Here is a 24,550-nt window from a genome sequence, read left to right on the forward strand (position 1 = left end):
GTCGACGAACTGTGCTTAACCGTCACATTCAATGATGCGCTCTGCCAACCAAATCTCTTAGAGATAGAGCAACTAAAGTGACTATCAGAGGGCCAAAGTTAATTTGAACAGCATTGGTGTGAAAACCGTGTTGCAATGGCCAAACTAGGAGCCCAGATCATGATAGTCTCAGAGGAGTGATTGGCCAAATAGCGGTCTCAAAGAGACCCAACCTATGTGGCACCAACTTCCCTTCGAGTGTTGACTGCCATTCGGGGTATGGAATTAGCTGAACCTAGCCAAGAGAACCCTCTATGTGATAAGGTTCTCACTGAGGAGGAGTTACATGTTGCCAGTAGACAAGGTTCCATGCTACTCGATGTTGCAAAATATCTATCGGTATTGAGTAAGCTGCCATGAGTACTAGATGCGTGTGCCATGCTCCAGTACAATCCAGAGTTCTATAATTGGTTTTTATCCTCATGAAGCGACATGGATTCATGGATATGTATATAAATAAACAATGACTTTTTGTGACCCTATATAGACACTATCACCACACACAAACAATAATAGTTAAGCGCAGGCAGAAGAGTTGGGATCAACATGCTAAGCTCTTCAGGTCCTTCTCTCACCACACATTTAGAAGTTGTGTGACCATTTTCGCCTCTAGGCGGATGGCATGCAACCCTCATCACCACCATAGGAAGCTCTGGCCAATATCTCTGAAGGTGGGGACAGGGTACCATCCCTTCCTATACACCTTTCCTCTTTATGGTCTATCCCTCCGGGGATGAGCCCTGGCCCGCCCCCTGACAACCGATCCATGCAAATTAGCATAAGCCATGATCTGCTAATGGCTGGAGGCCAAATGAACATCACCATGGGGGCCTTCCCTTTACAACGAACACTGCATGCCTCACCCCTCCCCTTCTTGTCATATGCTCTTGATAACCCACACTATAATCCCTTCCATGCGAATGGTTTTATCCCGTATCAAAGCCTGACCCTTGGTTCGCATCTTGCAGGTCCCCCTACGAGAAAAACATGGAGAACCTAGGGCAGCTAGCTTGCAAAGATGCTCTCCGCTATCGGCGGAAACATGCAGTACATGCCCCTCCGCCGATGCGCTACGTGCCCACCCTCAAAAGGTATGCAAAGAAATGAGGTCCCAAGTGACACCGCCCCGGATGAAGGCCGAAGAATCCCTAGGCCAGGGGAATAAAAGCTCAAAGAATCACACAAGATGTGGCAACACTAGTTGCACAAGCCCCCAACCGGACACTCGGGCACTAGGTGCTCAAAGGCAGAAAGGGCAGCTCGGGACAGGGAAGAATTCAATGAATTGTTCAAAAGCATTTTGGAAATGGTGGCGGCCAAAGATTACACCATTCATGTCCCGGCCGACATGTTCCCTGCCCAACCTCACAAGAGCCCCGCACCAGCAGAGCCTTAGTCGCCTGACCACCCGGACTCACCCCACCTTATGCAAATCGAGTAGCCCCTATGAAGTACAAGCAACTTGACAAGTCATCATGCCATAACTTTTTGTCTTTTGATGATTAAAGGGGCAAGCTCCCCACTTGTACACACTTCCTTTACCTATCGTTAGTCTTTAACAAGCAATGGAATAGGCATTGCAATTAGCATCATAGCATTTTGAAAAGTTATGTCTTAACATGATTGCGTTTGTTCGTCATACTTGACACACGTAAGCATATACTCTCATGAAGTGACAAGTGGATGCAGGATGACACAGGTCTTCGTGTAAATGTGTTCAATGCCTAGGTCACTGCAAGACCACCGACCGCACAAAGAACCGCAACAAAGCCACGTTGCCAAATGCGAAAAATCACCCTTGCGAGTGCCCACATCACACAAACCCAAGCATAGTCATGGGCTAGACTCTCTTCTTGGGTCAAGCTCTACAGTGAGCTCACGACGGTTGTCACCTCAAATCATATCAACATCGCAACCACGGCTTCTCTAACAACGGAGCTAGGGCACAATCATCACTGTCATATCCATTTCCTGAGCCCTCGAAGCTTGACATTTCCCATAGCCTCAACATATTGCAATCGTTGTACTCACGCAAGTCAAAAAAAAAAAAAGAAGAAGAAAAGAAAAGAAAAGAATGAAAACATAAGAAGCACCCACGATCATAGCACCGCACCAAGGGGTCCTCAAATTAGGTGCGTCTAGTGACCTTGGTCGGCTGGCTCCGTCCCTAGTCCCCTAGCCTCCTAGCATCCCCCACAATTATTCAAGGCACATCAAGGGCAGGACGGACCTAAGGAGCTGGTCTCACCTATGGTTAGACATGTTAGCCTGACCCATTCACACAATTCTCTCTTGCACTCTGCCTTAATACCATTGCAATCAATTCTGGCAAGCACTGCATGAATGGCCATGAACAGTACACTGTCCTCATCGCATAGGCCCAATGTCTATCAGCTACTACTGATAGTGCAGTCTCCCTGCGTCCTATTCTGTTACGTCGAACAATCACAATGCATAGGATGTTGCATACACCTTCATGTGTGCTTATTCCCACCATGGACGACTTTGCTTCATCCACACGTCGTTATGAGAAACCAGCCCACGGTCTTCTACCTACGTAATATCTAAGTATGCATGAGCACTCACATAATATCTGCACCAAAGTATATGCACAGTTTGGGTCCTCAAATGCAAGACAATACTCTAGGCTTGCTTAGAGTTCGTCGACCTGTCTCCCAAACTAATCAAAATATGTCTTGTGCACGATAAGAAGACTAGCACTACCCCTTAGGGAGAGACCACATGAGACGTTTTCCAATTGCAGGTATTAAAAACTCCAATGAAAGCACCGTCAGCTCTACATCAACACTCAACTCTGAACTCTTGTCCTTTACTTCATCATGCAAGACCACTAGAGAATCATCATGAGCAGAATCCACCATGAGCATCCCAAGAACACCAACACCCATGCTAGCTATGAGTGACCATTCCCAATATCCAAACTAGGACCACAGTTGAAGAAAAGGTCTTCTTCATAAGCAAGATTGGCTAATGAATCCGCAAATTGATTCCAATAATGTGGAATCAGCTGAAAATACACTCTCTCAAACTCCTCAAGTAGGGTCATGGCAGTTCGATGATACATACAAAGGATGGGATTCCACATTGTGTATGTCTCATCTAGCTAATTCAGGATCACCTGGGAATCCCCTTTTACTAACAATCACCGAATACCACCTTGCTTGGCAATATACAGTCCCATAATCAAGGCTTTATACTCCACCATATTGTTAGTGAATCCTACCCCAAGATAAGTAGCTAACTTCATCGTAACTCTACGTCGGGGATCTCGGATTACTACTTCGAACACTTTCTTTTTTATTAGGGCCCCTAGATGCTCTGTCAAAATATAATGTGTATGTCCACAATGGGTTTACACAGCCCGCCATCACGAACTCCTCTATTTGTAATTATGACAGTCAAAGTTTAGCATGCTTAGAGGATGAACTGACGGCTCCATCCCACCTTCTTCATTGAACTCAACAGGGATACTTGTCAACAGTCGTAAGCAGTGATGGCAGAAGACTTTGATCTCCCACACAAAGGTTCTGTCTCCTTGCTCAACCACTTTGTATCCTTTGCTCCACCAGATAAGTTTCCCCTGATGGTGTCTTTGCTCCAGATATGGGTGCTCCATATAAGGAATTGACCGTCCCATCAACTGGCTTTAAGCTCTTTTGCAGGTCTCAAATCATCCCCAGCATGGACCTGCAATGTATTTTTCCTATATTAGCATACTCAGAAATAATAAGGTTTAATCTTATTAAGATTAACCTTATTTTTAAACTCTACTCCCTCTGCAGATCAGCTAGTAGAGCCGTAGACCTATCTTTTCCTATCCTGACAATCTTGTAGGGGCCATCCCATCTAGGTTCCAGCTTTCCTGGAAACAGCTCCCTATGCACATCATAGTATAGAACTAATTGCCCTTTTTTAAACGTATACTTCTTTGCTTTAAGGTCGTGCAACTGCTTCATCCGATGTTTAGCTACCTCTTGGTGTAATAAGCTCTCCAATTTCAGCTCATCCAGGTGGGCTATGGTCGTGAAGCATTCAAAAAGTGAATCCTCATCTCCCAAGGAGTAGTTAATTGCAAACCGTATGGTTGGCAACTCGATTTCAAGGGGTAACACACACTCTTCCCCATAAACTAATTTAAATGGAGTATGGCCGGTAGATCGCTTGAACGTGGTATTGTACGCCCATACTGCCACATACAATTTCCTGTCCCAGTCTTGTTTCTTCTCAAATACTATTTTAGATGAGATACCCACAAGCTGCTTATTAGTACTTTCAACTTGTCCATTTGCTTGCGGATTATAAGGGGTCATTTTATTATGCTTATTTTGCCAAGCTTTAAATAAGCTTTTGATCACTTTATTCAAAAAATGAGTTTCGCGGTCCGATGCTAATTCCTTCGGTGGACCGAAACGGTAGATAATCTGCTCTAAAAGAAAACTCGCAGTCTCTTTTGCATTGTCCTGCTCGTCGCCCGCGCTTCTGACCATTTTGTAAAATAATCAGTGGCTACTATAATGTACCTCTTCTGGGTAGTAGACGACGGGGTGATAGGACCCACAAAGTCAATGGCCCACTTCTCAAATGGAAGGATAGCCATGATAGGCGTAAGTGGGTGTTTCCTATTCTCTCTGGTATCATGTCTTTGACAGGTATCACATCTCTTAACATACTCAAAGGCATCTTGGAAGATGGATGGCCACCAATATCCAGCTCTTAACGCTTTCTGTGCCGTCAACTGTCCAGCGAAGTGCCCTCCACATGCAGAGTCATGGCACTCTTCCAAGATGAAAGGAACCTCGTCAGGCATCACACATCGATGGTAAATATCATCAACTCCCTACCGATATAGTGTTCCTGCGATCAAGGAAAACTTCAAAGCCTGTTGTTTGATTTTTTTCTTTTTTTATTTTGACAAACCAGCTTCAGTCTCTCCCGTTGATAGATAATGCGTGATAGTAGCATACCAAGATGGGATAGAAGTTGTATCAATTTTAAACATTTCTTCAATATCAACTTCGTCAGCCAAAGTCTCCTTTGGCTCCCCGAAATCCACAAGGCATTCCACAATACCCTGCAACCTCAGTGGCTTACTCTTAATCTCATAATCGAACTCCTGCAAAGTGATTAACAACTTTACCAGACGATCAGGTGGTTGTAGCTTGTTCATAAGCAATCTAAGCCCTTCCACCTTCGTATAAAAAACTACCTTCTAAGCAATCTAAGCCCTTCCACCTTCGTATAAAAAACTACCTTCTCATAGAGGATGTACTGCCTGAATTTTTTAGTCGCAAAGACCATCGCAAGGCACAACTTCTCCATATAGGTGTAGTTAATTTCTGAAATGCCCACTTTTTGACTAGCAAAAGCTATCGAATGATACCACTTTTCCTCCCAAATTTGGGCTAAATAGCAGCTAATACTATGCATGGTGGCTGCTAGAAATATATAAAATACCTCACCTCTTTTAGGTGCTTTTAAAACGGGCGCTTTTACTAGCTCCTGTTTCACATCCTCAAAAGCTACCTTACAAGGATCGCTCCATTCAAATAGACAGCTAAAGGATAATAAGTTTGTTAATGGCAACGTCCTTTCTGCCAAGGCATTTGTAAACCTCCGATAGTACCCTATCGATGACAGAAAGCTATGTACCTCTTTCGGAGTGCGTGGTGGACTCATAGGACTATAACCTTGATCTTTCAGGGTCAGTTGCGATCCCTACTGAATTGACCACATGGCCCAGCAATAACCCATAAGGCACTCCAAAAACACACTTCCGTGGGTTAAGAGCGATACAAAATTGTCTGCAGCACTCAAAGCATTTTCTTAAGATAATCAACATCCTTTCCCTTACAGTGGCTGCCCCCAGGTCATCAATAAATACTTTCAACTCATCTGGGGAGATGTCACCAAAGGTCTTATCTATCTATTGTTCGTTGCCATGATCCAGGTGCATTGCACAAACCAAAGGCCATCACATAATACACAAAAGTACCAAAGGCAGTAATAAAAGTTATTTTCAACTTGTCCTCTTCTGCGATTGCCATCTGGTTGTATCCTACAAAGCAATCCATAAATGAATATATTTTCCTACCTACTAATTGATCCAAGATCTGGTCAATAAATGGCAACGAGTAGTAATTCTTAAACGTCTGCTTATTCAACTCTCTAAAATCTACACATAGTCGGATCTGGTTGTTTTTCTTCTTCCTGATAACAACTGGTGAACACCATTCCGTATGCAGCACATGGAAGATTAAACCAGCTTTTCGTAACTTCTATAACTCCTCAAATAGCCTGTCCCTCAATTCAAAAGGCATACACCTTACCTTCTAACGCATAGGATGACTTCCTTCTTTTACACGAATAGTATGAACAGCCACGCTAGGAGGAATGCCTCTTAGCTCATCATAACTCCAAGCAAAGATGTCGCGGAATTTTTGAATTAAGGACACACAGTCCTCCCTTTCTGCTAAACTGAGCATGGAACCTAATTTAATTGGCCGCGAATCATTCGGCTTGCCAAGGTCTAACTCAATCACATCAGTGTCTCTTATCCTATCTTGCGGCTCTATCGGCTCATTTAGAGTTATTTGATAAATATCCTCTGTACTGGACCCCTCTTTAGATTCGTCACTGGAAGATGTCTCACTACCACATGGATCATCTACTGTTTCTAATTCAGTAGAGGATAAAGGAGCTCTCTCACTTTGAGGAGACTCAGGGTAAGCATTGGCTATTACTCGATTAGCACCTCTACCTAGAACCACTCGACCGGCGGGTATATTGACTTGACAGTCTGTTCGTAAGATCCAAGGCCTCCCTAGCAAAACTTGATAGCTAGGACGTCCTGCAAATTTGATCACCCTAAAGTTCAAGAAGCATTCTACACTTGCAACTATAACATGGACTCTAGTTACACAACCTTCTGGTTGTCTTAGACTATCATCAGCCATTCTAAGAAGGGTGGAGCTATCTTTTTGGATGCCTAGACCCAACCTCTCCATCAATTCTGAACTCATGATATTGACGGAGGACTCAGTGTCTACAATGGCATGCTCTACTAGTATTCCATCCACATATGCTGGAACCCTAGGGCAATTCTTTTTAGCATGATCAAACCAATCTTCCCCTACTCGTGCTATGCCCAAAGGTTCTACAATATACCCAATACGTAGGATCTTCTTGAATTCCTTGCGTACTTTTGGAGATAATTTAATCAATTGTAAAAGGTTTACATCCAGTTTAACTTCGCAAAGAGAACTTGCTAAATCAAAATCATGATAGGTAGCCAAAGCTCTCATTTCTCGCCAAACCATCCTTTCTTTTGGTCTCGGGACCGGCTTTGGTGCTTCTTTTTTGGCTCTTGCCTTCTTTCTTGGCACTTCCTCATCCTTCTTAGGATCAACTTTCTTGTCAACAGGCCTTAGAGGTCCACCTTTCATGCTGGTATTCTGGACTTGCATATCCCCTTGCTTAGGGTTTCCCTCAACCGGTTTTTCCTTATCTTTATCAACCTCTTTAGCCTTTTGGCCTCTTGTCACGGCTCTTAGGTTAGAGGTTTCAGTGTCATTGACTCGTACAGCCTCAATAAGGCTGACTCCATTTCCTTGTGGCAAACTCTTCTACAGTGGTCTTTCCCCTTTGCAATATTTGTCTTGGTCCATCATTTTGCTACAGGTTATTACCTTGCGCTCTATGATTGACTGGACCTGGCTGTTTACTCCCTTGTTGGAGGGAACTAATCTTACTCCAACAGGAGTAGCTAAGTGGCCCAACTTCCCACAAATATCACATTTAACATTTGGACAGTTTCTAGGGAAATGTTGTCCACCACACCACTTACAGTTGAATCTAGAGGGTCCACCCTCTTCAGGGCGTCGACTCCCTATCAGATTCTACTGCTTCTTCAAGAAATTGACATCAACAGCTATTTGCCAATATTGTTTAGAAATCATGTCGGTGTAATGCTTCATCATATCCTTAACTCCGCCAAGGACATTAGATGCACTCAACTCATAGCCTTGATCGTTTATCCGTCGTTCCATTGGCCTAACAATTTGATTGGGCATTGGTTGTTGACTCACAGGAATAACATTAGGGTTCGAAACTTGGCCTCCAACATTTGGTGGGGCCAATTGACTAGCCATAGGCATAGTCACACTGGGAGGAGTTGGCAGCAAAGGTACATTTTGAACCCTGCCTCCTCTCCCATTAGGGTTATTCATAGGCATCCCTTGACTTCCATTTGTCGATGGTAAATTGCCTCCAGGTACTAAACCCCCATTAAGATTTATTCGAGAGGAGTAGGCCGTTTGTAATTGTGCTTCTACTCCTTCTTCCTGCGCAATGGCGGTGTCTATATCAGCCAAAGCCACACTGATCAATTGTACTTGAATATTGAAATCCAATCCATGCAAGAAGTATTGCAATTGGGCAGCCGGCGGAATAGGAATGTAAGTTTGTAACTTAGGAAACACTTCCTTAAGCTTCTTCGCATAGGCTTTCACATTCTCATGGGGGTCTTGGCGCGTTACATTCAACACACGCAACCAGTATTGGCCACCTCTTTTAGGGGCATATTCTACTCGGAAAGTTGCATAAAATTGGTCAATTGTGGTTATGGTTCCATACTCTATGCTATGATACCATACTGCAGCCCTTCCTTTTAATGTCATATTAAAGAACATCATAAGATGTCCCTCATCTTGGATGTGATAATTAAACATTAGTATTTGGAATTCACAAATGTGAAACTCCACATCCTCTTTAGCTAACCCATTGAAAATGGGCAAAGGAACTCCTAAAGCTGGCAAATCCAGCGTCCCTGCAGGAATTGCAATGGGTTGTGCCATGGCAACAATCGATTGACAATGGGATTTTGAACTGATGGAATCATGCCCCCACTTGAAGTGGCTTGACTTGGTAGGAGAGAGGAAGAACTTTCGCTTTCTCCTGCACCTAAAGGACTATGTGCATTAGTTGGGTTACTAAGACCACTGCCTCTTATGCGTATCGGGCTACTCCTTTGAGGAGAATAACGACTTATAATCTCTAACCGCCGTCTAGCCCTCTCAGCACATTCTGTTTTTTGTATTTTGGCTTGATGGTCCTTGTCAGAGGACATAAACCAACTTTTTGGTCCTTAGAAACCCTAGATTCGAGAACCACCACTTGTTGGTAGCTCTCGGAAAATGCACCACTGATGGGACCTGAAATGGGATAAACATGAACGAAAACATAGAAATGAGAGTAAACCGAGGCCAACCTCGTACTCTACCTTCATTATACATTGCACAAAAACACACATGTAATTTTCTAGAATTTCCCTTTTATCGTTTCCTAATTTTCTCCCATTTAAAACCCATTTTTAACCATTTTTTGATATTTTTCCTCTATTTTCTTCAATAAAAAATGACTAGAAATTAAGATTGATTATGGGCTGTGGCCCTTAGGTTCCTTGGCAGCAAAATTTCAGGTTTTGTAGATGTTATGTCTCATATTTTCCATTTATTTTGCAAAAAATCCCAATTTACCCCCTTAAACACGTGTTTTATGGGTTTTATGACATTAATTTCATCCATATCACTTATTATTTTTTTATTTTCTGATCATAAATTGTTGAAAATCATAGTAAACAACTTTATAATGCATAATCAGCCCATGGGAACAATGTTTCATCAAACAAATAGCATAAAAACTCATTTCTCCTTCATAAAAATTGAATTACCGCTTAGGCTTTGCGTCTCGGAATCTCGGTTTTGGTGCAGGAATGCGGGTTAGCCCACATTCAATGTCCAGCATATTCAAAATCAGCAATCTTCATGTCTACATTGATCCGGAAGCAATCCGGCTCCAACTGGACAAAAGCTTTCCTTTACCATTCTTCATTTTCCTCTTGCACACAAGAACAACCCCTTAAGGGAGAGAGAGGGAGGAGAGAGAAAGACTAGAACTGGTTGTCTTCATTCAGGCCACCATTGGACGGGCAAAGACAGGCGATAAGATCGGCCAAGAAGGAGAAGATCAGCCCCAAGATCGGTTGTATGGGGTACTCACAGCCTGCCATCTCCATCTCCATGATCATCAAGCGAAAAATGCGCCGTTTGTTTGCACGCCATGTTCTTCCTTCTCTCTCCACGTTTTTGATCAAGAAATCCATGAATTTTTGGGGGGGGCGGAGGGGGGGGAGGGGAGGTTAAAACTCCAAAAGGCACTACCCCTTTTGGCCTCTCAAATGTCCACCTTTTCATATCTTGATCATTTGTTGGCTCCTTCCTCGTCCGGGCTCCGATTCGAGTGCTGTAAATTTTTGTGCGTCTGGCTTAGACCATGGTGCAAAAGAAGAAGAAGAAGAAGACCACCAAGAGAAACCTCGTTAGTCCTTCCATTCTGATAGACTTTTTTAGCCCTCTATTGCCTAGCCCTAATGCTTTTGACATAAGCTTGTAAACTCCTCATGTAACCTTGTACTAGAGCCTTTGTACACTTTATAAGGCCCCTCTTACAACCTTTGGATGTCCACCATGTCTTTGGTACCCATACTTAGCCTTTTCTATGAAAGCCTTTGGTGTTTACCATGTTTGTGGTGTGCCCACACTTTGCAGGTGGTTGCTTATTAAAGCCTCTTAGACACACTTTGAATTTCTTTGGTTGTGATTGAGGAGGGATCTTGAGATATTGGCAATCACACTTAACTTATCCTCTTTGTATGGAGTAGTGTGGGCTCAAGATGTAGAATCCCATATGCACAATGGTGGAAAGTGCAGCCTAGTCTATTCCTATAAAGCATTGTACTTGCTCTCATTTTGAATGCAATGTCATAGTACTTTTGTACATCTGGCAAAGTGTCTGTGTCATTGTCAATCCACTACACAAGATTGTGTTTATGAGTCCAAGCTTCCATCTTGGAACCTAATTCACTTGTGTGACATTCGGTCTTGATGTCTGTTACCTCATGAGTTCACTCTTCCTCTTTCAACCTCCATAGCCATTCTCTAGATCTGACATTTTCTACACCCCCAAAATTGCCACTACATGTTCTCCTTCTAACATACTAGTTGCTTTCCCTTCTTTTGCATGAACATAATCACTCATCAAGCTTAACTTGAGAAAGCATGTATTGCAACTTCTCATTCTTCTGATATTGAGGAGGACAAGAGCCCTCTCCCCACCTGAGGAACCTTTGGAATGCATAAGCCCAAAGAATCAACTACTAGCTTGTGGTGCTTGTGTACTTCTTCTTTTTCTCCATCATCCTAAAAATCCTCAACCCATGATTCCATATTTGAATCCACATGTCTCTTTCCCCATACCAAAATCAATGCGTTGGTCAAGAAACTCCATATCAATGCCATCCAAGTTATGCATTGCAGATAAGATATAAGACCTGACTCTTAACCCACTAAAGCAAAAAATCAAGTGTACATGCTGTTGTTTACAATAAATAACAAATAAGACTCCCAAAAACCATTTGAAAGAGACTACCCTTGAGGAATGTCCTGCCCATAAGGACCTGCAGCAATCTCGGTCCAAAATGGTGTGATGTTGAGAAGAACCCCTAAAACTAGCAGCCACGTGACTCTAAAACAACATGAGCAATCCCCTTAGGAGCGCTAGCCTATCTTTGCTATATGGAAGAACCTACATAGCTCTCTCTCTCTCTCTCTCTCTCTCTCTTAGGAGCGCTAGCCTATCTTTGCTATATGGAAGAACCTACATAGCTCTCTCTCTCTCTCTCTCTCTCTCTCTCTCTCTCTCTCTCTCTCTCTCTCTCTCTCTCTCTCTCTCTCTCTCTCTCTCTCTCTCTCTCTCTCTCTCTCTCTCTCTCTCTCTCTCCAATGCAAAAAACATCCTTAACATCCATTCTTAATTGTCAGCTTATTGGTGTACATTTGTGCTCCATTTGTAAAACGAAAGGCCCACTGAAATAGGTAATTTTTATCTTAACACATGCACAACCAAGAAAGAAGCCAAGTGCCAATGGGCTTGTCTACCTGAGCGAGCAATGCGAAAGGTCAAAGCCAGTGAGGCAGGAAGTGATCAACCCATGACCTCTCTACAACCCTTCTAAGCAATTTTAATCTCTCCTACTCAATTGGAAGCCACCGTAGTGGGCAATATGGCAATTAATCTAGGTAGGGGGGATGCCTTTGTTGAGAGAAAGGATCCTTTTGATGATGCAAGAAGCCAACCTTGCTCCATGGAACAGATGATGCATCTAGTGCATTGCCTAGGGCAAGGTGATAAGAAAGGCTGTGTTGAGGCTCGAGGAGGTAAGGGCTTGCCATGCAAACCTCCCTTTGATGAGCATTAGGGTAAAAAGTATAGAAGAATCCCCTCTTGACAATCCATGGAAACCTTGACCTTGACACATCTCTATAGTTGCAATCATGAATACTAAAAGAATGTGAGCCAGGAATCAATAGCTAGGGATCGCAATTTGATGGTGACAGTTTTTGTTGTGCCAATTGACATGCCTTACATTGCAACAAATGGAAAGAAGCAATAGCCATGGATATTAAAGCCAGTGTACTGAAATATTTGAGATCACCCCTTCTTTTTCGATGAGATATTTGAGGTTATTAAGGTGATGAGGAAGGGTAGGGTACAAGAGCCCCTAGATTTTCAGCAAAACACAAACCTATCAAAACGGCTTACTATTGAGCCATCTCTGAATTTTATAGTCAAAAGAGCTTCACAAATGTATGAGGAAGCCAAGAAATGTTTTTTATCATGATGTATGGCTTCTGAATGGGAGACCCTTCACTAAAACAATAGTTGAAAGTTGAGGGCCAAAAGAAGGGAAATTTGCTTCAAGTTGTCCAACCAATCAACTTTCTATTTCTTATGTTTCTTTCCACTACTACTTCTTCCTCTCCTTCTTCTTTCCACTGATGCTTCTTCTTCTTCTTCTTCTTCTTCTTCTTCTTTTCACTGCTACTGCTTCTTCTTCTTTGGGTTTCTTTTTCTTCCTCTTCTTGATCTGCTTCTTCCTCCTAGTGATTGTCTATATACACAGAACTAGCATTCCATGCATGCGAATGCTGCTGCACGGTAGCTTCGTTGCCCCAAAGCGCCAAGCGAAGTTGTCATCACATGGCAAGTTCGCTCAACAATCCATTTCTCCTCTTTCTCTCTCAGATTTTCCCTCTCTATTTCTAAATTTTTTCTTCACCGTTTCTCTCTTTCTCCCCCCCAATTCTCTATGTCTAATTCTCTCTCTCTCTCTCTCTCTCTCTCTCTCTCTCTCTCTCTCTCTCTCTCTCTCTCTCTCTCTCTCTCTCTCTCTCTGTGCCTTTTATTTTAGTTTATGTTTTCTCCTCTCCTAGCTCTCTCTCTCTCCTTTTTTTCTCTCCCTACTTTTCTTCTCTCTCTCACTCTCTCACCCCTCTCTCCTCTCTTATCCTTCTCTCTCCCTCTCCTCTTTTTTCCTTTTTTTATCTTCTTCCTCTTCTCTCTCTCTTAATTTCTTTTTAAATTTTTACTTCTCTCACTCTCTCTCTCTTTTTCTCTTTTAAATTTTATATTGCCTCTCTCTATTATTCTCTCTCTTTATATTCTCTCTTGTTGTTGTTGTTGTTGTTGTTCTTCTTCTTCTTCTCTCTCTCTCTCCCCCTTTTCTTCTCTCTCTTCCCCCTCTCTTTTTAAATTTTATATTTTTTCTCTCTATAATTCTCTCACCATGATCCCCCCTCTCTCTGTCTCCTTCTTCTTCTTCTTCTTTCACTTTCTTTCCCCCCTCAATCTCTCTTAAAATCTGTAAATTTTATATTTTCCCTATATATCATTCTCTCTCTTTATGTTCATATTCTCTCTCTTCTTCTCCTCTCTCTCTCTCTCTCTCTCTCTCTCTCCGTCCCCTTTTCTTCTTCTCCCGTTTCTACTAATTTTCATTTTTTTCTTCTCTCCCTCTCCCTTTTAAATTTTATCTTCTCTCTCTTCCCCCTTTTCTTCTCTCTCCTTCCCCCCTCTCTCAAGAAATATTTAAATTTAAAAAAATTTATCTTTTCTCTTTTCCCCCATCTCTCTTCCTCTTTCTTCGTGTTCTCTTCTCCCCCCCCTCTCTCTCTCTTGGCTTTTCTTCTCTCTCTCCCACTCTCTCCTCTCTTTTCATTCTCTCTCGCTCTCTGCTTCTTTCCTTTTTCCTTCTTCTTCTCTCTCTCTCTCTCTCTCTCTCATTCTCTCTTTAATTTTTCTTTCTTTCTTTTAAATTGTATATTTCTCCTCTCTTTATTTCTCTCTATGTGTTCAAAATCTCTCTCTTCTTCTTCTTCTCTCTCTCTCTTCATTCTCTTTATTTTTTTTCTTTTCTCTTTCTTTTAAATTTTATATTTCCTCACTATTTATTTCTCTCTCTGTGTTCAAAATCTCTCTCTTCTTCTTCTTCTTCTTCTTCTTCTTTTCCCTTCTTTTCTTCTCTCCCCGCTTTCTCCTCTGTCTCTCTTCCCCCTTTCTTCTCCCCCTCCCCCTCCCCCCTCTCTTTTCCTTTTTTATTTCTCTCTCTATAATTTTCTTTCTCTTTGTTCCCCCTGTTTCTCCCTCTCTCTCCTCTTCTTTCTTTTTTTCTCTCTTTGTATCTTTCTCTCTCTCTCTCTCTCTCTCACTCACTCACTCTTTCTTCTTGTTTTTCTTTTTCTCTCACTTTCTCTTTCAAGTTTTTTTCTTTCGCTCTCTTTTCTCTCTATATATTTTTCTTCTATCTATTTTCCTCTTTCCTCTCTTCCCCTTTCTCTCCCCTATTTTCTCTCTCTTTCAAATTATAAATGTCCTCTCTGTCTCTCTCTCTAAGTCAAAAACTATATTAAAAAAGATTTAATTTAGAAAATACTATTCTCTTTCCTATTTCCCCCTCTCTATCTTTTTTTTTCATTTCTTCTTCTTCTTCTTCTTCTTCTTCTCAAAGTGTATGAAAACTATATAAAAAATTTAAAATAAAAAATATTTAATTAAAAATAAATTTTAAATTAAAAATTTTAATCTAATTGAGAGAGAGAGAAACTGTTGATTTAAAAAGAAGTTTGGTTTAATTGAGAGAGAGAGAGAGAGAGAGAGAGAGAGAGAGAGAGAGAGAGAGAGAGAGAGAGAGAGAGAGAGAGAGAGAGAGAGAGAGAGAGAGAGAGAGAGAGAGAACCTATGTTGAGATGACAAGCTCAACACATGCGGACATTAATGATGGACCGCATGGTTAGATAGGTCCACACATCTACACTTAGCACATCGGTGGTCATTATGACTCTCACATGGCCACTTACTCATTACTTATTATATTCAGGTTGTTACATCTATTTACAGCTGGCATAGTTATAGCGCCAGTCGACTAGTGTAGTCGGTTATGCATTGTTTGACTTAATAAGCCACTTTCCTTTATGTTGTATCTTATCTATACTTTGTGTACATTGTAAAGAGTATGGAAGAAGAAGAAGAAACCAGCAAGAAAACGTTTTGGCCTCCATCTCTCTTCATGTCTCTTGAGTGAGCTTCTCCTTGTGCATTCTGTGTGTGTTTGGTGTAGCATCTTGAGCAAGTCCCCCCACCACACGATTCTTGACATGGTATCAGAACCGCGCCACTAAGAGAGGCTGATTTCAAAGGCTGAAGTGAAGGAGAAGAAGCAAAGGTTCGAGTAAGCAAGCCGCGAGTAAGAAGCTCTCCCATTCTTCCACTCTTTCTCTTAGACAGTGCCTGTGGAGGCACCAGAAGCAGGGCAGAGCAAAAATCTCAGATTGTAGTGAGATTTGATGTGTGCAAAGAGCACTGTGTATCTGTAGATCAAGCCCTTTAGGGGTTATCAATTGCTATTTTGGCCATCCGAGGTCATTTCAGGCCCCGTTTTAGAGCCGCAAGGTTGCAGGATAGCAGTTCGAGATACCCTACAATTTCAGTTGTGTCTGTTGTATACAGGTGCACAGGTTACAGATTTCAGATCTGTAAGTTCAAAGGTGTTTACCAGCGAATAAACACAAGGTTTATCCTGCAAACTGGTTGCAAATTGCATGTATTGTTGAGCAAACAGTGAAAAAGGTTGTTTGGTATATTGCTATGCACTACAGGTCGAGGGTTGCAGAAGATTTGCATACTGTTTGGTATTAGTTTTGTGATAATGGTAGAGAACAGTGGAAACCCCATCATTGAGAAGCTCGACAAGAACAACTATCCTTCATGGAAGTTTCATGTCACGAACTTCCTTATTGGAAAAGGCCTCTATGAGTTTGTGTCAGGTGAAGAAAAGGAGCCGGAGGTGAGTGATCCTCCAACTGCAAAAGAAACAAAGGCATGGAAGGAATGGAATGCAAAAGACAAAAAGGTCATGTGTTGGTTGTCTGTAGTAATTGACAATAATATGCTGGGACATATCAGAAATGTAGAGAATTCATATGCAGCTTGGACCATACTTGAAAGTATGTTTTTCGTAAATACAAAGGCACGAAAGATTCAACTCAAACAAGAGTTGAATACATTGAAGAAAGGGAAGATGTCTATCAATGAGTATGCACTGAAGGTAAGGAGCATCGCAGATGCCTTGGCAACGATTGATGCAATGCCCAATGATGATGATTTGGTGTCATCTACCTTGGGTGGACTTAACAATGAAAAGGCTTGGAAGTCTTTTGTAACTTCCGTATGTCAGAAAGCCATTTTAAGATTTTGATGAGCCGGTCTCCCTTATGATCATTGAAGAGATCAACATGCAGAGTGAGACATCTGAAAGAAGTGGTGAACATGTCTAAGCTTTCTATTCCAGTTCAGGAAGGGGACGTGGTAGGTTCTCTTCAAGAGGCCGTAGTACAGGACGTGATAGTGACAACCAGCAAAACAAATTGAATCACCAATTTGGCGATATGCAGGTTTCAGAAGGTCGTGGTAACCTTAGAGGCAGGGGGAGCTTTAGAGGAAGAGGTGGATGGTAGAACAGAGGTTCTAACAACTCTGGTATTGTGTGTCACTACTATGGTAAAACAAGTCATATTGCAGCCCAATGTTATGTTAAGAAAGATGATATTCGCAGTGGTAAATTGCAACAAGGAAACTATGCATCGTGTTCATGACAGAATGAAGACAAAAATGAACGTCTTTTTGTTTTGCAGCATATATTGAATGGTGTTACAGGAAAGGGAACACATGATGATGTTTGGTATGTTGATTCAGGTGCATCCAATCATATGACCAGCCATGCAGAATAGTTTGGAGAGATGCAGGATTTGCAAAATGTAGGTTATGTGCAGACGGGTGATGATTCATGCCACCCAATTTCACACATTGGAAAAGTTCCCTTGTCCTTGCATGATGGTAAGACAAAAAGTTTTCATATGTATTACATGTGCCATCTATTACAAAGAACTTAGTGTCAGCCGGTCAGATGGTAGAGCAAGGGCTGCAAGTCAGATTTAATGCAAAGGGCTGCTTTGTAGAAGACTTCAATGACAAGTGCAGGTTGGTTGCAAAGGAAAGTAGAGTTGGACGTATGTTTACTCTGGATGCTGGAATTCCTACTATGAGTGCTGCTATGTATGCTAAAGGAAAATGTGTTGTTGCAAATATTGAAATTTGGCACAAAGGCATTGGACATGCAAATGTACAAAGGCTGAAATTAATGTAGTCCAAAGGGTGGTTACAGGTTTGCCTACATTTAGAGTTGTAGAATTTCATAAGGTATGCGAAGCATGTCAGTTTGGTAAGTAGACAAGACAACTCTTTTCACATGACAGAGATGTAAGCAGAAATATCCTTGATGTTGTGCATACAGATATTTGGGGGCCTACAAAAAATGTATCTCTTGGAGGTAGTTCATACCTTGTCACATTCATTGATGATTGTTTTAGAAAGCTGTGGGTATATTTTATGAAGGAAAAGAGTGAAGTGTTTGAGCACTTTAGAACTTTCAAGGTTGCAGTTGAAAGAGAAACAGGCTTGAAAGCAAAGTGCTTGAGGTCAGATGGAGGGGGAGAGTACGTTTCGAATGAGTTCAGTGATTTTCTGCGGTCTCATGGGATAAAGAGACAGTTCACATGCAGGTATACCCCACAGCAAAATGGGGTTGCAGAAAGGAAAAACAGGCATATTGCAGAAGTTGCACGTGCCTTGATGGCTGAAAAGAATATGCCTAAGCATTTTTGGTTTGAGGTTGTTCATACTACTGTTTATATTATGAACAGAACTCCCACAACTACAGTTCATGGTATGACCCCCAAATAATGTTTTACAAGTAAGAAGCCTGATGTCTTACACTTGAAAGTGTTTGGCTATATTGTATATGTTCATGTGCTAGATGAGTTGCAGAAGAAACTAGATCCAAAGGCTGAAAAGTGTATCTTTATTGGATACTCTTTAGAGTAAAAAGGGTATCGTTGTTATAACCCTGTCACATGTAAGTTCAGAGTGAGAAAGGATGTCATCTTTGATGAAATGCGCAGTTGGTATACATCTAGTGGTGATGCATTGGATGATTATGATGATCATGACACTCATGTGCAGGCTGAAAAGCAAGAATCACAAACTCTTAATGGACCAGAGACATCATCTGGTAGTCCTTGGTCTAGGAGACTAAGGAGTAGCTCTACATCTTCAAGTGCATCTAGTAGCACTACAGGTAAAGACAAAGGAAAGAATAAAGTGTCAAATGGCATTGATGTAGTTCTTGATGGAGACTCCAATGGCTCAGAGAGCTTGGATGATGAGCTTGGTATTCCTTCTATCAGGACACCAGGTGTACAGAGAGCTCATAGTAATGTAAAGGCACCATTGAGTGATTCGGTGGTACGCGGATCTAGCAGGGTCAGATACCCTGTTAAAAGATTTGGTTTTGAAGGTTATGCAGCTCACCATTATGCTTATATGGTGAAACTAGTTGAGGATGCTGAGCCCACTTGCTTTGAGGATACTGTCGGTCATACTCATTGGGATGCAGCAATGGATGAGGAGATGGCTGCATTAGAGGCCAATAAAACTTGGGATCTAGTATCATTGCCGAAGGGCAAGAAAGCTATTGGATGTAATTGGGTTTATAAGATTAAGCACAATGCATATGGTTCTATTAGTAGGCACAAAGCTAGGCTAGTTGCAAAAGGCTGTGCCCACACATATGGCATAGATTATGAAGAAACCTTCAGTCCAGTTGCTAGGATGGCAGCTGTCAGATGTGTGATTGCTTTGGCAGCAGCCAAAGGTTGGAGGTTGCAGCAAATGGATGTGAAGAATGCCTTCTTGCATGGTGATTTGCAGGAAGAAGTGTATATGGATCAGCCAGCAGATTATGAAGATTTAGAGCATCCCATGTATGTGTGCAGGTTGAAGAAGGCGCTCTATGGGCTCAAGCAAGCACCTAGAGTATGGTCTAACAAGATCAAAGAGTATCTTGTCAATATTGGCTTTTATGTTTCTGATACTGATCACTAAATTTATGTGAGAAAGGGAGATGCAGGTTTGGTCATCATAGTCATCTATGTGGATGACTTGATTATTACAGGTGATAGTGATAGTGGGATTGCTGAAGTCAAGGACTTTTTGAAGAAGAAGTCTGAGATGAAGGATTTAGGTGAGCTAAGGTACTTCCTTGGCATTGAGGTGATCAGATGTGATGATGGTATATGGCTGTCCCAAAGACAGTATGGCTTGGATATGTTGTCCAAGTATGGTATGACAGCATGCAAACCACTTTCAGTCCCATTGGAGCAGAATGTAAAGTTGAGTGCTGATGTTGGGGATGAGATAGAAGACCCTAACATGTTCAGGAGGATAGTGGGGAGTTTGATCTACATGACCATTACAAGGCCAGACTTGAGCTACGCTATTGGTCTTGTGAGTCAATTTATGTAAGTACCTAGAAAGCCACATTTGGATGCAATCAGATGCATATTGAGATATGTGAAGTCCACATTACATTATGGACTTTTCTATGAGGCAGGTACAAATGTACAGGTGTTTGGATACATAGATGCAGATTGGGCTGGTAGTATGTCTGATAGAAGATCTACCAGTGGATACATGTTCTCTCTTGGTAGTGCAGCAGTTACTTGGAGCAGCAAAAAGCAATCTACAGTTGCTTTATCCAGTACAAAGGCTGAGTATAGAGGTGCTACTATTGCAGCATGTGAGGTAGTATGGCTGTAAAAGTTATTGGCTGATTTAGATATGCAGGTGGAAGGTCCAGTTGTCATTTATTGTGACAACATGAGCAGTATACAGTTGGCTAGGAATCCTGTGTTCCATGCCAGGAAAAAACATATTGAGGTATACTACCACTTTGTGAGAGAGAAGGTACTAGCAGGTGAGATTGACTTGGCGTATGTCAGCACACAGGATCAGATAGCTGAAATCTTCACAAAGTCATTGGGTACAGAGAAGCTTCAAAAGTTTCAAAGCTTACTTGGAGTTGCAGAGATGCAGTTGAGCTTGAGGGGGAGTGTTAAGATGACAAGCTCAACACATGCGGACATTAATGATGGACCGCCTGGTTAGATGGGTCCACATGTCTACACTTAGCACGTCGGTGGTCATTATGACTCTCACATGGCCCCACTGACTCATTACTTATTATATTCAAGTTGTTACACCTATTTACACCTAGCATAGTTATAGCGCCAGTCAACTAGTGTAGTCAGTTATGCATTGTTTGACTTAGTAGGCCACTTTCCTTTATGTTGTATCTTATCTATACTTTGTGTACATTGTAAAGAGTGTGGAAGAAGAAGAAGAAACCAGCAAGAAAATGTTTTGGCCTCCATCTCTCTTCATGTCTCTTGAGTGAGCTTCTCCTTGTGTATTCTGTGTGTGTTTGGCATAGCATCTTGAGCAAGTCCCCCCACCACGTGATTCTTGACAACCTAGGCCCTATACATGCAAGAGAGAGGGAGGAGGGGGATGAATTCAATTAAAAAGGGAAGGGGGAAGAGAAATGGAGAGATTTTAGAGGGGGTTTTAATTTTAAAAAGGGAGGAGAGAGAGAGAGAGAGCCTAGGCCTTACAATGAGAGAGATAAGAGGGGGAAGGGGCTTTTAATTAAAAAAGGGAGGGGGAAGAGAAAATGAGAGATGACACATGAGAGAGGGGGGAGGGGAGAGGGTGTTAATTGAAAAAGGGAGGTTGGGAAAAGGGGGTAGGTTCAGGACCCAAGTGGTCCACTAGGGTTTACCGTATGGTACCACATGAGTGTAAGGGAGGGGGTTATTTAAGGGAAGGAATGTACATTTTATAAGGTAAGGTCCTATAAATAGGGGGTAGATAAGGGGTATTTCCAAATATTTCTTGCACGCAAGTGACATCTCCTTATTACTACTAGTGAATCCCCCATGGTTCAGGAAGCCCTCTGGAGGTTTGAGGCTTTCTGAACCTACAACCAAAATAATATATTAGTAAGATGAAGATTCTAAGCAGGAGAAAACCAAGGAACACCATTGATCATAGAAAGGTGGTGGCTCGAGGTATTTAATCACTGCCTCTATTTGCACATGTAGGTTCTAGAGTGGCAATCCCTTAGTCCATCGAAGGTTACATTTGATGGATGACAGACCTTAAATTTGATGCTTAAGACTAATCTTCATCCAAGGTAACATTTGATGGATGACAGACCTTAAATTTGATGCTTAAGACTAAGCTTCATCCAAAAATTAATAATGTTTTCTCCTTTTGGGTAGGCATCAAATGATAATTTAACTATGATTCTAAGGTTTCGACAATAATATTAAAAATGTGTATGATCATACTCTAACCATTGGATCAGTTTCCTATGTATAGTAACTTCGCATTAGGTGACCTGGGCTATGCAAAGAAGTGTACATCCATGAAAGAGTGTGCTTCACACCTTAAGCCTCACTTTGTGTGGCAAAAGCGTCATTGGTCATGCTTCCATGTTCTAAGCCCTTGAATATCAAGCTATCACAATTATCATGCTTCAAACTATGAAGGTCGTAGTTGGAGAGTGTTCTTGGCCATGCTTCGCATGTTTTAAGCCCTTGAAGATCAAGCTATCACAATTTAATGCTTCAAACTACAAAGGTCCTAGTTGGAGAGTGAGGTTAGCAATGTAGGAAAATAGCATGCTAATGCAAGGAACCATGTACCTTGCTTGACACATCTCTTCCTCCCTCTACCTACGTGTACGCCAAGAGGACAAGTGAGGATACAACTCTAGACCTCTCTAAACACCCCAAGGTTAGAAGAGCATGAAGTTATAGGGATATGGAGGTTGATACTTATGCATCACATGTCTAAGACAAAACCCTTGGTCTGATAGCTATAGTGCAAGCATTTGCCTCAGTTATGCTAAAGGTCAATGATGCTAGACAGAAGTCTCTCCTTTCTAAGAGGAAGAATATTTCTAAAGTTTAGATGGAAATTCTTATGGAACTTGTTTGTCAATGCTACAATTTCTACACAACTAGTCTACATTTCTTTTTCATGGTCCATGTGCCTTTGGATGAGGAATTTTCAAAGTGGTCTCTCAACACCTTTCAAGCCATTGTAGCTTGGTCTCTTGTAGATTTCTCAATAGGGGCTTCTATTAGGTCTTGGTGGGATCACAAGCAAAGAGAAAATGGATCCTCTCCTACTATATGGATTTAACGACAATCTCATCACTAAATAGCAATGTGTATACCAATCCATATTTTAACATATCCAAGAAATAATATTGATGGCTATACTGATGAATGCAAAGAAAAAGAAAGAGTAGGGATATGGTCACTTGCAAGGCAAGGCCAAGTCCCCATCGTCCATATCTCCTATCCTATCAAACATGGATTGCTTGATAAAGATCTTAAAAGCTAACAAAAGCACTTTATCCATTTAAAAAGAAAGAATATGCAAAGATGATAATTATACAACATGTATGAGTTCAAATCCCATCATCCATGTTCTTTTACTCCTGAAAGTTGACAAAACACAACTATAATTATACATATATTACATATGATCAGTGTTGCATGTACCTTGCTAGCACACATGGGGTCACTCTCGTAGAAGTCAATGTCATGGAGCTAGATTCTCTTGCAAAGAAATACACCTAGTACATGAAGTCAGAGGAGTTTCCTTCAAGTCAAACATCTATCTATTTGTCCTTGTAAAAACTAGCTAATGAGACAATATATACCACCTTATAGGAGGATCATCCCAATGATAACATATGCTAATGGTGTCAGAGAGAGAACCAGGGAGAGAGAAAGAGGAGAGAGAAAGATTGCAAAGGAGAGAGAGAATAAGAGTGACAAGGAGAGAGAAAGACTAGAATTGGAGAGAGAAAGACAGGAAAGATGAAGAAGCCATGGAAGCTTAGAGCAAGAAGGGAGAGAAAGATTGTAAATGTATTGATTTGTTAAAAGATATGTAAAATTACATGTTCTCTCCTTATATACCAATGTCAATGTGACATGGCATAATGTCAATATTATTTACACTAATTCCCTATTCTCAGCTTCTTACAATCCATCCCTTCCCAAAAGTTTTTGTCCTAAAAAACAAACCTGAAAGACTAGAGAAGGATAGATGAAATAGAGTACTACTCTGATACAAGGGCTACAAAAATAGGAAAAGCACTAGTTTGTACAAAGTAATGGAGAGGATCGTAAGTGGAAAATGAAGGTGCAAAATCTTGCTTAAAACCTCCTGGATCAAAAGGTATTCCATCATAATGATTGTCTAGGAGAATAGAATGCCTCTCAACCACATACCCCAATCCACCCGGATCAAATGGATACGATGAAGTATCCCCATAATCAAATCCATGATCACATCCATAATCCCCTGGATCATAGGGAAGCACAATGCCATCTTCATATTCATGTATGCCCAAATCATGTATTATATCATCATCAGACATGTGCCGGTCATCATAACCATGATCAAGGTACTCATTATCAAATGCATTCAATGGCTGTTGTAGACCTTGATTAAGTGTAAACTGATGCCCAAAAATATCATCATGAGATTTCTCTAAGAGTCTAAAACCTTCAACATGACCATCTACATCTGCAAGTGTTTCATGTGATTCATCAACGAAGATGCCATCAGCTTGTACATCTTGCTCTTCTGCAAGTGCCTCATGTAATTCATCAACGAAGATACCATCAGCTTGTACATCTTGCTCTTCATTGTTCACTTCTTGTACATATTCTTGGTCCTCTTCTTGCTCATCCTCTTGTTGATCATGTTGTTCATTATCCAAATCTTGTTGTTGAAGAGATGGATGCTCATAAGCATAAGCATGTTGACCATAGTAACCACTTTGCTGCCAAGGTTCAATGGAATGATACTCTGCATTATGATATGGTACATCATATTTATAAGCATTAACATGCTGTCCAGATGTACTTGCATACTGGTCATATTCATTTGCATGTTGTTGCTGTTCATATTCATAAGATGCATGTAGATCATAGTGTGTACCATCAGCATATACATGTTGTCCATAAGCATAAGCATTTGATCCAAGTGTACCATCAGCATATTGATGCTGGCCATGAGCATAAGCATTGGATTCAGGTCTTACTGTTTTTTCCAT

The 24,550-nt window shown here is 41.4% G+C and overlaps 1 protein-coding gene across 1 annotated transcript; it reads right to left on the reverse strand.

The window, feature by feature from the left end:
• Positions 1 to 648: 648 nt before the first annotated feature.
• On the reverse strand, positions 649 to 24,550 carry LOC148041014 (uncharacterized). Its single transcript, XM_087663743.1, has 3 exons — positions 24,436 to 24,550; positions 23,653 to 24,303; positions 649 to 791 (listed from the first exon to the last, which is right to left on the reverse strand). The coding sequence occupies exons 1-3, from the start codon at positions 24,548 to 24,550 to the stop codon at positions 649 to 651; spliced, it is 909 nt and encodes a 302-aa protein (XP_087519869.1).

Source organism: Lygodium microphyllum, chromosome 1 (assembly GCF_053477565.2).
Source record: "Lygodium microphyllum isolate KBCC chromosome 1, Lygodium_microphyllum_v1.1.10, whole genome shotgun sequence".
Taxonomy (NCBI): domain Eukaryota; kingdom Viridiplantae; phylum Streptophyta; class Polypodiopsida; order Schizaeales; family Lygodiaceae; genus Lygodium; species Lygodium microphyllum.

Excerpts from the sequence above, each read along its gene's own strand:
- LOC148041014 (XM_087663743.1), bottom strand. The coding sequence starts at position 24,550 with ATGGAAAAAACAGTAAGACCTGAATCCAATGCTTATGCTCATGGCCAG. Across the intron at positions 24,304-24,435 it reads ACAACATGTATATGCTGATG|AGTATCATTCCATTGAACCT; the intron begins GTACACACTATG and ends ATCATAATGCAG. Across the intron at positions 792-23,652 it reads AATACCTTTTGATCCAGGAG|GGGGCGGGCCAGGGCTCATC; the intron begins GTTTTAAGCAAG and ends ATCGGTTGTCAG.